Source organism: Staurois parvus, unplaced genomic scaffold (assembly GCF_062004578.1).
Source record: "Staurois parvus isolate SC_StPar_1 unplaced genomic scaffold, SC_StPar_1.0 ptg000019l, whole genome shotgun sequence".
NCBI classification, from domain to species: Eukaryota; Metazoa; Chordata; class Amphibia; order Anura; family Ranidae; genus Staurois; species Staurois parvus.
This window is the reverse complement of record NW_028317815.1, coordinates 29,554,438-29,567,850: the sequence shown is the minus strand read 5'-3', so window position 1 is coordinate 29,567,850 and position 13,413 is coordinate 29,554,438. Positions and strand designations below refer to the sequence as shown.

Here is a 13,413-nt window from a genome sequence, read left to right as displayed (position 1 = left end):
CTAGCGCTGCATGGTTGTTCGTTACATTTTAGTTTGAGGCTCCTGGTGTTTGCCTTTCATGCAAGTCGCTTTTTGGTTATTTATCCAGCGCTCGTATCTATTTTGTTTTCACATAGTAAAATTTATTTACAATCATTTTTAAAGGCCGTAAATGCAGATCATAATTTTTTTTTTTTTTTTTAAAGAGATAATTCTCTTTCTTTGGGGGTTTTTGCACTAAAAGCAAGTTAAACCAGTAGTCAACTCAGCCACCATAATCCTACAAAAACAGAAGGGCAACATTAAAAAAAAAATAAAAAAAAACCACCAAGCCCTACAATGATTCCTTAACATGCACAGATTTCTTTGTTGAACGAAAGAAACCTAACAGACAACTTCATCCTCACTAAACAGCACACATGGACAAATCACATTAGTTGGCTATTGCATTCTGGCAGCTGGCACCCGCAGCTGTCAGAATACCTAAACAGTGGCTGCAGTCATGCTTTGGTGCACAATATTCTGCTTGGAACTTTCATCTCCAAATCAAAACCGCTGAGCCGGACAGTGCCCACAGGGTCACTCACGAATCAAATTTCATTGCATTCAGTAGGAAAAATTACAACATTCAATCTGTGTCTGGCCAGCTTCTTAAAAGAATAAGTTCACCTTTTAGAAAAGAAAAAAAAAAAAAAAAAAAAAAAAAAAAAGGGAAGACCCACAATAAAAATGTAAATATTTTTTTTTCCCCCCAGGTAGAAAAATGTGCACTTATTATTTTCATCAGCAGAAGCCTGTAAACCATTGCAACAGTGATCAGCAGATCGATGGGGTCATGCAGGTCTCCTGCAGATCTGTCCGTATATCTGCTTGCTTGTATGGGATGTACATACATACTGACAGGAAGAATGAATGAACTACCACAGTGACATGGTAGTTCATTGAGGACCACAAGCTGACCGCTGCTAAGGCTGTTGGGACTTGTAGTTTCATTCACAGATGACTGTGAATGAATGACATGGCCATGTAGGTGGAACCCTGCATGGCCACTTTTTTTTTTTTTTAATTTGACAGCTAGCAAGGGGGAAGAAGATCCCCCGCTAGCTGTCAAAGCTGGGATGGGGGAAATCAGGGGCCGGTCTGTTCGTAACATGTTACATCCTGAATATGGGTGCAACATGTAACGGTAGGTGAACTGATCCTTTAAAAGGTTTCTATCTAGCTCTAACGTTTCCCTTTTAATTTTTGGATTGAGTGGGAAAGTTTTACCAGACAGGAAGGGAGATAATTTCTATACTTTTCATATAATCTTTTTTCTTAGAGGTCCATTGAGGTACACTGGAATTATAGAATTACTTAAAGTATAACTTTAGGTGAAATTTAAAGGAAAAAAATAAATAAAATAATGGTGAACAGGCAGAAATTTTCATGAAGAGACATGCTTTGGTCACTTCTGCATTAAAGTTATTTTCCTGCCTGTCCGCCCGCCCGCGTTCCGTGAGCCACACATGCATAGCTCACTGTACAAATTTGGCATTGCCAAATCTGACTGAACTCCAACAAGTGTGGGAATGATGCCAATGGCAGCGGCTAGCAATTGAGACCCGGAAACCCGGCCGCCTGAAGATATCGTCGGGCGGGAAGCAGCATCGCTGGAGCGCAGACAAGTATAGTTCAGTTTTAAGCAGCTGGTTATACTGCCAGAGGTTGACACTAGCAAAAAAAAAAGTAAACTATATACACACAGTATAACTCGGCATCCAACCATCACGTCTAAATTTTTATGAGTAAGCATTATGAAAGCCAATAACACAAAAAGGTGAGACCTGTGTTATTCAATGAATTTCATGAAAAATTATTTATGACAAGTACTACAGGAATTGCAGAAATTCTCAAACAGTCGTGATGTCTAAACGCAGTCTGAGGGGTGGGCAAATCCACAAAGAGTCAAGAAAGTGGAGACCATACAGCAACAGTATATGAAGGAAAGGATGCCTGAAAGTAGGCTTGATGGAAAGGGGCCAATTTTGAAACTGTCCTGACCAAGGGTACAAAATGAGCAAACTGGTGTTTCAAATCAGGACAGATAATACTACTAAAAAGGGGAAGAAAAAGCTACCAGGAGCCATGGGTCCCAGATCAGCAAAGTGGAGGCCCACCCAACCAACCCCCCCCCCCCCCCGAGGGGGGGGCTAGCCATAAACTAATGGAATTTCATTAGCACTTATTTCAAGGAATGTTCATTCGATTTTCCATTTGAAAGGATGTTCTTAGCTATATGCTACATTTTTCTACAGATAAATAAAAATAAGAAAGGCCATATGACACACACACCTTGCAATTACGCTGGTTTTTCTTGTCCTCTCACCAAACCACATAGTTGATGGTTTAATGCTAATAATGCGTAAAGGGACTCCATCATCTGAAAACATTCCACAAGGCAATCTGTTACCTCGCAGGAATTCTTCATTCTTAAAAATAAATAATAGTTATTTATTATGATTATAGAAAAAACATTAGCGACCTAGGGCCAGTGGGAGAAACAATAGCTTGGAATCAGGCTTACAACACACTCAGAATGTGGGTGATGCTGAATATTCAACTGCCATAGTTCTTGAAGGCACCATTGTTAGGAGATGCCCCCTTCCCTGAAAATCCAATATCAAGTCCTCTTTTCAGGTGGGGCAGATTTTAAAAAATAGACCAGACATAGCTGGTTTAAAACAGGTACATACTGTAGGATGTGAAACACAATTACCGAAGGATGCCGACAGGCATGAATCTGTGTCCTGGAATTGGTTGTCACGTGGCAAAGAATTTCAGGCATATTCTTAAACATGTCCAATTTGTTCACATGTACCTGAAAAAAAATTAAGAACAATCATCATAATAATGAATAGGTCATTATACTGACACTTTTATACTGAGCAACACTGCACCCACACACATGCACCTCACTGACTGCCAAGGAACCTGCACTTTTGGCCACCAACTGCCACAGCACCCATTCGCTTGGCTACCAACAGACAATGCAACAGTGCTCTTGGCCACTGTACCAAAGTGCTTCTGCCAAGGAAAGGGGAATACATAATGTTTTCTGCCTTATATGATCTAAAATCCTCAGAAAGTTCCTTTTTTACTATGCAAGTATCCTTATATATTGCAATTAAGAAGCATAGATCAACAACAATGTTGTTAGCAATTCAGTGATATTGAGGAATTATAATTTTGACCCCAAATAAGGCCATGAATAAGATTAAAACAATCATGCAGTGAGAATTTCTATATAAAAAATGGAGCCAAAAGAATAAAAGAAAAAATGTTGCTGAGAAGCAAACAAGACAGATATATACTGTATATGGCAACATATCAAAGAGCAGTTTTAAAATCACACACACTCTCCTTCCCCCCCCCCTCCCTTCCCGTAGTCTTCTGGGACACGACAGGTCCCACAAAACTGCAGGACCATTCACAAAGCACAGGGCAACTCATACATGCGCAGTGGGCACCCGGCTGTGAAGTCGAAAACCACAGACGACTGCCTACAGTTAGGATTCCAGCACTTGGAACCAGAGGGCTAGTGAAGAACTAGCTCAGGCAAAGACAGCGCTGGATCCCGGGACAGGTAAGAGTCCATGTATTAAAAGTCAGCAGCTATGGGATTTGCAGCTGCTGACTTTTGCTTTTTTCCAGATTGAACCTCTGCTTTAAATTAATTCAGTAACAACTTTTAATGTGTATCTAAATGTAGCTATTGTAAGTGCCTGAATTTCACTTGGCATTCCCTGTACAGCAGAACTCAGGCTAGTAAAGGGGGGGGGGGGGGGGTTTATCATCACTAGGAGCCAATCTGGTTTGCTGAATTTGGTGTACATTTATCTTTTTGCCTGGAATTCAGCTTGCTTTTAGATACTAGCTCTGCTAGCATTTATCAGTCAGAGGTCATTTAGTTTTTTGTTTTTTTTTTAAAACAAGAAAAAAAAAAAAAAAAGAAATTGTAAAATAGGTTTTTATGAACTCCAAGTGACAGTAAACATAAGGCTGACCTTAGACTGCTCCAATTTCAGTCAATTTCTGCAGTTTTGACCAGAATTTGAGTATTGTATGGCCTTGTTGACACAACTCCATTTGACAAATCCAATATGCACCACGTTACAGCCTAAATAATGTTAACATGTGGTAAAAGGTGGAGTTAGCCTTTAAATGCTCCACTACTCCAGGCTGTTACTAAGGTGTCCCTCTCATCACATCTTGAAGACTAGACACACGATATATCTGTCTCGAATCTCCTTCAGGAGAAATTTTAAGCACTACCAAGGCAGTGCTACTTTGCCCCAATTTAAATAGTAAAACAGAATTTAAAGCGTGAGTGATTAAATAAGATAAGATGAGACTCTCACCTTTGCTCCAAATTCCTCACTCAGGTTTGTGAATAAATACTCATATCCATAAGCTGCTTTGCAGTTAAGCCAAACAACATGATGAGGACTCAGTGTTATCCAGCTGCGTACCAACTCCAAAATTCCATATAAACATTCCTCCTACAGTAAGGAAAACCAAAAATGTATGAAACGTAATGCAACATTACAAAGAAAGAAATAAAAAGGAATATTAAAATAGACTTACTCTGCTAGGAATCTGGAAATATTTAGGATCGCAGAATGTTGTATCCAAATAAATGCTATCAATCTCTTTTACCCTAAAATAATTATAAATAACTATTAGGATGAATAACACAAGGGATATATGGTTAGCTGAAAACCAGGCAAATTTTATTCTTTTTTTCAAATACCCAATTTAGAAGTTACTTACCTCTCACAATAGTAAAAAAAACAAAAGTGTACAACCTTCCATTTTAATTATTACATTATAGTGTAAACGCAAAACATTTTTTTTCATTCTGAGCAAGGGAAGGTTAGAACACCTGTCAGTTTCCTTTTTGCCATTTGTGTCCCATTGGGGCTATTTCCTTTTACTTCCTGTCCCACCGCCAAAACAGGAGGCGAGAGGAAATCCCTCGAAAAGTGAGGAAATCCCAGTGTGCCCTCAGAGTCCACAGAACTAACGTCCCCATTACTTTCCATGAAAATGGTAAACAGGACAAATAGAGGGGGGTACAGACAGCAATAAAAACCTCTAAATGTCAGTTCTAATCTCTCTCCACTTATCCAAAACTAAAAGTTTTGCCTTTAGTTACATTTTAAGGGAAAAAGAATACAGAAAATAGCGTGTAGCTTACTAAAACCAACCTGAAACAAAGTTATACAGAAAGTGATGAATTTCTGTAAAAATGAAGGGTTACTGAATAAAAGTGAAGAGCCTTGTGAAGAATTACATTTTTTCCCCTTAAAGTCTGTAAAAATGTGGTTTTGTGCTTTATTTGTACTTCATGTAAAATAATAATAATAAAAAAAAAAATTTTCATTGACTTAAAATTGGGAACACAGCAGACTGTTGAAGGGCTTTGCCCTGAAAACCAAGCAGAAAAAAAAAAACAACAAACAAAACAACAAAACAAAACCACCCACACCACAACCCTATAACAATACACCAAAATTAGCCAATTGTCTGCAAATATACTAGGAATTCCGAACTCGGAATTTGGAACTCAGTGCTGTGTTTCGTCAGCAAGACTTCCCATCCCATTCCTGGGACAAACAAAAACCAAAAAAACATTTAATTCACAGGAATATAAAAAGGAAACCATTAATGACAGCAATGGTCTGTTTTGGTCATAATTAGCACTGACATTTCAGGCCAAAAAAGTGAATGCTCTGCTGGAATACATGGTACATGCTACCTGAGAAGCAGAACATCCAGGAAACTAGTAGTTTCTGAAAGAGAGGTTGATAGTTGAGCCTTCATATTTTTTCTGTTCGAACAGGTTTTTATAAAAATGTATCTATATATAATGGGAAATATTTTGTATGACAAAAGATTTGCATTTTTGACCATCCAGTCCTGAGATGTACACAGTACAGTTAAGGAATACAGCGATGTCCTCTCTCTACCCCCAGCCTTTTGCCTGGAGAGAAGCAGCAGCAGCAGAAAGATTAGATCATCTCTCTGCTCACTTTGTTTTCTCCAAACAGCATGTTCCTTGTCAAAACATTTGCATGCAGCATGCCTAATTGGCTCTCACACCTGTCACTGCTTTTCCTGGTCAAAATTCTGTAGTACAGGGGATTCCAAAATGCTGACATCAAGTCAAACTTTGAATTTACACTAACTGCATTTAAAAAATTACCTTTCATGATTTTTTTTTTTTGGAGACTTGCATTTATTTATATATATTTTTTATATCAGTCGGGTGTTTAGCTTTATGGCTTGCTTCCATTTTCGTTATATGGAGTGTTTTACCATACAAGCACTGAAACAATCTCTTTAAAAGATACCCAATATGTTGACAGGAAATGTATCGTTAGATTTGGGTACTTCACAGTTTATTCCACAACAGCTTTAGTCATGGTGACCGGTAAACCATTACAAAAAAAAAAAAAAAAAAAAAAAGGGGAGGAGAAAGAAGGAGGCTTTCCCACACCATCATACTATATTACACATCAGGAGTCATGGGCCTGAGAACATATACACTACATGTACGCATTCTCAGAATTGTTAAACCACATGAGGCATGTATAGAAAAATAGAAAGATGCTATATTCTATGCACCTGTTTCCTGAATGTAAAAGCTCCATACGTGCCACTTCTCCTTTCGCAAGTCTGAAATCTCCAGTATACAACACGGTGCCATTTTGTCCTTGGAACAAAAACCTGAAGGGAATTGAAGAATATTAAACGTCAAAGATCTTTGAAACGGTGAAAGAAAGGCAACAATTGTGCAGTATAAATTAAAAAGGTCTTTTTATTCAAATATTTTTTTTCTCTCAAATCTGACCAAGCCCAAAACATTCCTAACAAAACATACTGACATATATTAGAATTACTTGTACATACATTCTTAAAAAAAAACAAAAATAAAAAAAAACAAAAAAAAAAAAAAAAAAAAAAAAAGACACCCACACACAACCATCTGAAGTGAGAAAAATACCCTCTCAGATAATTGTAACAGAGATGTAACAGAGATGAATGTCACCAGTGAAAGATTTAACCTCTAGTCTTGCTTTGTTGACGACCCAAAATTTGTAATCATCCCTCAGTTTCAGTGACAATGATCATCAGGACAAAAAAGGTATGAATAGTTTCAGTGGGAACAAAGACCACAATAAAAATCTGAAAGGGGTTATAACCCTATATACCCTATAACCCTCTATAACTCAATTACTTTGTCCCAGAGGAGAGCAGACCCGATCCTCCTCTTCTCATGTTCCTCCGTCGATGCTCTTGGCTCCTCCCCCTTGCCGAGTACCCCCATAACAAGCTGCTTGCTATGGTGGCACTCGTGCATGCTCACTCCTGAGCCCTGCTCTGTGTTTCCATAAAAACACAGTGTGACATGGCCCCACCCCCTCATAACTTGCTGTCATGGCTCCCACTGCGGTGTCTGAGCAAATGAGGGAGAAAGACACTGCTTTTGTGCACATTGCTGGATCAAGATCAGGCTCAGTGTAAGTATTGGGGAGGGGGAACTGCACTCCAAAAGGGTGTTTATTTTTTTTAAAGTAAAAAAACCTTAAGACTTTAGAACCAGTTTAAAAGTAGAAAAAAAAAACACCCCAAAATAACCACACACTGTGCTATGAGCAATATTTATGAATTTACCTGCTATTGCTGTAGGCCAATTTTCACCTCTCCAGTTAAGTCTGGCTGACACACACACACACACACACACCTCTCATAGCTGGCATTCCCCCACTCTGCCCTGTTGCGAAGATGTTACTATTCTGACACCCCGGCCATTGATGTTCACCTCCACAAGAGCATGCGTTCTCAGTTTCAAACACAGCACATGTAATCTCTCTCACCCATCAGAGTAGCTCTAAGCTCAGTGCCGGGGCAGAGGGGTGAATAGCAAACTGCACATACATAGTTTGAAACCAAAAGAGAGCATGCTCTTGTGATGGTGGAGATAGCATTATCAGCTGAAGTGTTGACATAGCAACTTCTTAGAACCTAGGCAAAACGAGAGAGCCCTAACTATGGGAGTTTTTCGGGCAGGCTACTGGAAAGTTGAAAATGGCCTACAGCAATAGCAAGTGCATTATTGAATATTGTTCATAACAGAACAGTTAGGTTTCATCTACTGGTGCCCCTTAACTGCATAGGAAGTTTTTTTTGCAAAAGATGAAACACTTTAAGCCCCTTCTCTGCTATTCAACTGTTAAATGCCAGAACAGTACGTAAAAAAAGGCTCCAATGTTTGAATGACATCTAAGGGGCTTAAACTGAACTTAGCAAAAGTGAAGACCCCCTCTACAGCCTGAGCCTTATATCCAAGATCGCTAGGACTCGTCTGAAGACTAACAGACAGCAAACGTTCTATGCACTTCAGCACCTAGGTTAACTTTTTATACTTTTTCATCTTCACTTAAGTAGTCTTAATATCCATCAGTGGGAAAATGAAAATCAGTCGTCATTTCAACAAACCAATGGCCCATCCACAAAAGGTTTACATTTAATACACTGACAGAACCCCCCCCCCCCCCCAAAAAAAAAAAAAACAAAAAAAAAACCAAAAAAAACCAGAAGATCAAAAATTGCAGGTCAAAAGCCCTGTGTAAGTGGTGAGCCGCTGAAGACTCCTATGCAACAGCATTGATTGCACCTGCGCTGTCACATGCGCCTCCATACCTGGAGGGATTAGGTCTTCTCCTAAACTCCCGTTAATGGAGCAGTGATTGAGCACAGGAGAGCTAACTATGGGCTGCCAAGGATGAATGGGTTAAAAGAAAATCATTGCTCTATCCAATCAGGCAAAACACCTCATTAATCAAAAAATGCATAAACTGGAAACACACTTTCCTTTTAAAACGTGCAACAATCAGCCATACCATTGTAACCACTGACAGGAAAAGTGAATAGCTGATTATTTTGTTACAACAATGTCATCTGAAAGTGGGTGGGATAAAATGTAAATGGCTAGACAACTGGGTAAGAGCAACTTGAAGATTGCAGCGCTTGTGAGATATTTCCAGTCTGCAGTGTTCACTACATACCAAAAGTGGTACTGCCACCAGCTATAAAAATGGATCACTTTACCCCTTACTGCCACATATACAGCACCCCCCCCTCCCAATCAGCAGCCATATATACTGTTCTATTTGTCTTTGTATCCCCAACAGTCATACATAACAGGTCTAGGGGAGTCCATGCCTCGACAGGTTATGGTTGTTTGTCATAATGTTAGAGCTGATCAGCATATGTTCTGCCTATAAAATTGCTTGTGACAGATTCTACATATGAATCAAAAATCAGATCAGTCTGTAACAAATATTTTTCAGACATGTTCTTTTTTTCGGGGGGGGGGGGGGGGGGGGGCACAGTTCTATGTAGCTAGGGAGGTCCAGTCTGATGGAAAAAACAAGCAAACAAAAAACACAAAATAAATCCGAATATCTATTGAACACATGTACCGTGAAAAGAGTATCCTTCATACTCATTAGAAATCGATCATGCAGTAGCGTGACAAATATTGCAACTTGCATGAGATTCATGTGTGGGTTGGTAAAGTATATATATATTTATTCTTTTGCAGGATTGTCCAAAAGTTATTGTGCCTGTGGTACAATACTCCCATTTGTGACACAACTTATTTCAACATGGTGAAGGTCTTCTTTGCTTCAACTTTCCTCATCACCTTGCAAAAGTCGCTACCAACAAAAAAAAAAAGGCTACAGGTTTTTCATAAAATTCGGTGTAAAGTTTCCAACTATAAAAAAAAAAAAACACCACACACACACACACACACACCACCAGAGAAGTGTTGCAAATGCCTTATTGTACTGTAACAATATTTGTTATAGTCTAATCTGATTTGTAGCATCATAGGCAGAACCTGTCACAAGCATTTTAAAAATGCAGAACATACACGGATAATGAGGGAATAACACACACCTGGCCATGGAACAGCTGAGAAGCCAATTGTCCCATTACTTTTGGTCCCTTAACAAGTGGGAGGCACATATGCAAGCTGTTATAATTCCTACACGGTTCACCTCATTTGGATGTAAATACCCTCAAATTAAAGCTGACAGTTTGCAGTTAAAGCACATCTTGTTTGTTTCATTTCAAATCCATTGTGGTGGTGTATAGAGCCAAAAATGTTAGAATTGTGTCGATGTCCCAATATTTATGGATCTGACTAAATATATATATATATATATGTGGCAGTAAGGGGTGAAGTGAGGTTTATTTATAGCTGTTGGCATGTCCTCCATATATGTAATACAGCTGCAGTTTGTTAATAACTGTCATGTGACCACAGAGATGTTTTAAGGCATAGCTTTACAAACACCTGCACCAATGCTGTTAAGCGTGCCATAAAAAAAAGTGACATGAAGTCCTTCATGGGAAAAGAGGTGCAAGGCTAAAGCACCATCTGCGACTTCTTGTGTTTACCACTAACCTCAACTAAACGAACAGACCAAAGGGATCCTGTGCGCCTTGCTTTAGTTAGGCCTGTGCACTATTAAATATTATTGGGAAATAACGTTATAAGTTTTGTTTTTCTTCTTGGTATAAATACTCAAAATGTAAGCAACATAAAAGGCTCAGTTCCTAGATATGGGTGTAGTTTATAAAAGGCATAGGTCTTCCCAAAACTGATATTTCGGAGTATATAGTTGCTGATGCGTTAACAGCCTGACGAAGTAATTACAAATACATACAACCACAAAAGTTAAATATCAGGGCCCAGATTGGTGCGAACGTGCATTCTGCCACAAATTACAGTAGTGCCCAACACAGTGCTGCACACAATAACAAACCTGTACATGGTAACCATTATGGAGTAGTTTGTGTGAAAAAAAGAGTGCATGTCCAATTTTTTTTTGCACATCAATGCATAGCATAGTATTCACAGAGCAGCAGATTGTGGTACATGGTGAACAAGATGAAGGAAATATCAATACATACAAAGTCTGACATGTCAGAGATCTTATCTATTGCCATTTCCCTCATCTTTTCATCTCCCAGTGCTACCAATTACCGTACTTGTTTTTAATTAATGTATGTCACACCTGTGTGAGGTGGGTCAGGTCATTACATAAATTTGGACTTTATTTTAAAATTTTGTATGCTGTGAAGAAGGCTCTATAAGCTGAAAGAGGCTGCATTTTGGGCACTGTCCCTGCATTTTTGTAACCAATAAAAAGCATTTATAAAAGAAGGTCATTGAGTTGGCAGTTATTCATTTTAATTTTTTTGACAATGGGACACACCTGTGTCCCATTATAAATTCAAAAGGTAATATGTTATAAAAAAGGAGAAAAAAAAATCAAAAAAAAAATCTGACAGGAGTTATAGCCCTCCTTTGCTCTATCCAAAAAATGTGTGTGTGTGGGGGGGGGGGGTGAACAACACACACAGGAAAAAAGTTTTGCCTTTAGTCCTACTTTAAAGGGCTACGGCAAATTTTTTTTCTTTCAATAGGAAGCCATATTTCTACTTTAAAAAAATGAATCTACATTAGTATATTAGCAAACATTGGAGATAGCCAGAAAAGTATTACTGAATGGGTTACATTACTGATCCTGGACAGTGACCAGCTGGTAAAAGTGTGATCAAAACGTCTTCTTTCTAGGAAAAGTAAAATAAGATATTACAAAACATATACTTGTACCTTTATCAATTTTTTTTTTTTTTTTTTTTTTTTTTAAACTCAGTTAACTTACACAGAAGTGAAGGGCAGACAACTACAACTAGCACCAGTTAGGGTTGCAATTCCACATATACAATAAATTCTCACTGTGGTTTTTAAATGACAAACTGCAGGAAATAAGAAACACAAGCCTGACACACACACAAAGTTTTCTGCTTTTCATGTATTTTATTAATAAGATAAACACATAAGCCCAACTTTATAAAAATGTGAATGTAACGCGCAGGTGTCATCTCACTTCTATGAGATGCAAGTTCGAGTCCTCATACCAACTTAAGAAGAAGTTCTAGAAGAGCTTAAAGAGCACTATTAGTTCCTTATAAAATGTGTCAAAGAACTCCAGCCGGCAATACATCAGTATCTTCATTTGACAATTCAACCATTTATTCATGACCTTTTGAAACAAACAAACAAACAAACCTTGCAGATTATACATACAATACACTCAATGCAAGTGAAATTAGGAATTGTGAACTCCAATATTCCAGAATTTGGAGCTCCGGAACATTAGAAATTAAGAATTTCAAATGCCGGAATGTTGAAGTCCCCGAAATATTAGCGCTCTCGAATTTCAGTGTTCACAAAAAAACAGAATGTCGTTATTTATAGAATTCTATAATATTGGAGTTCAGGAATGTCAGAGTTCCCAAATTCCGGAATGTCAGACTCCCCAAACTTCAGAATGTTGGAGTTCCTGAATGTCAAAGTTTTCGAATTTCGGAGCGTCGCATTTCCCAAACCTCGAAATGTCAGCATTCCAAAATTGTGGAACATCGAACTTCACAAGTGTCAGAGTTCCCAAACATTGGAGTTCATGAATGCAGAAATATTGGAGTTCCCAAATTACAGAATTTCAAAATGCCAGAATGTTGGACTTCCCCAAACTTCAAAATGTTGCAGTTCCTAAATTTAAAAAAAAGGGATGTCAGTGTTCCAAAACGCCGGTTCTCAAATTCCAGAATGTCTGTTACCAAATTTCCAAAATGCCAGACTTCCCAAATTCTGGAATATCTTAGCTTCAGCATGTCGGACTTCCTGAATATCAAACCTCCCAAATTATGGAATGTCGGAGTTTCAGAATGTCAGAGCTCCCAGATAACTGGGCTTCCTGAACTGCAGAATGTAGTTCCCAATTTAAAAAAGGAATGTTGGAGTTCCCAAATTCCGGAATGTTGGTATTGGCAAACTCTAGAATTGTCAAATTTCAGAATGTCGGTCTATCCAAACTTCGCAATGCCAGACTTCCCAAAACTTCAGAATGTTGGAGTTCCGGAACATAGGACTTACCAAACCTCAAAAATGTCAGCTTTTCAAAATTCTGGGAATTCTGACATTCCAAACTCTGGAATGTTGGAGTTTGTGAATGCCGGAATATTGAAGTTCCCAAATTACAGAATTTCAAAATTCTGGAATGTCTGACAACCCAAACTACAAAGTTTGTAGTTCCTAATTTAAGGAATGTTGGAGTTCCCAAACTCCAGAATGCCAGACTTTCCAAACTTTGGCATCTTGTACTTCCCAAATATCAAAAGTTCCCAAATTCCAGAAAGCCAGACCTCCCAAATTCCATAAAGTCAGAGTTCCTGAGTAACAGGGTTCCCGAAATCCCAGAGTTCCCAAATTCTGGAATGAGGTAGTTCAAAATTCTGAAATGTAAG

The 13,413-nt window shown here is 38.5% G+C and overlaps 1 protein-coding gene across 2 annotated transcripts in view; it reads right to left on the bottom strand.

The window, feature by feature from the left end:
• DCLRE1C (DNA cross-link repair 1C) overlaps positions 1-13,413 on the bottom strand; it is a 34,589-nt gene that overhangs the window by 12,027 nt on the left and 9,149 nt on the right. For both annotated transcript variants that reach the window (XM_089686028.1, XM_089686035.1), the window contains 6 exons: positions 11,618-11,673; positions 6,649-6,750; positions 4,606-4,678; positions 4,380-4,520; positions 2,738-2,839; positions 2,314-2,450 (listed from right to left, as the gene is read on the bottom strand). In XM_089686028.1, coding sequence (XP_089542154.1) covers positions 2,314-2,450; positions 2,738-2,839; positions 4,380-4,520; positions 4,606-4,678; positions 6,649-6,750; positions 11,618-11,673 — 611 coding nt within the window. The remainder of the gene's footprint in view (positions 1-2,313; positions 2,451-2,737; positions 2,840-4,379; positions 4,521-4,605; positions 4,679-6,648; positions 6,751-11,617; positions 11,674-13,413) is intronic.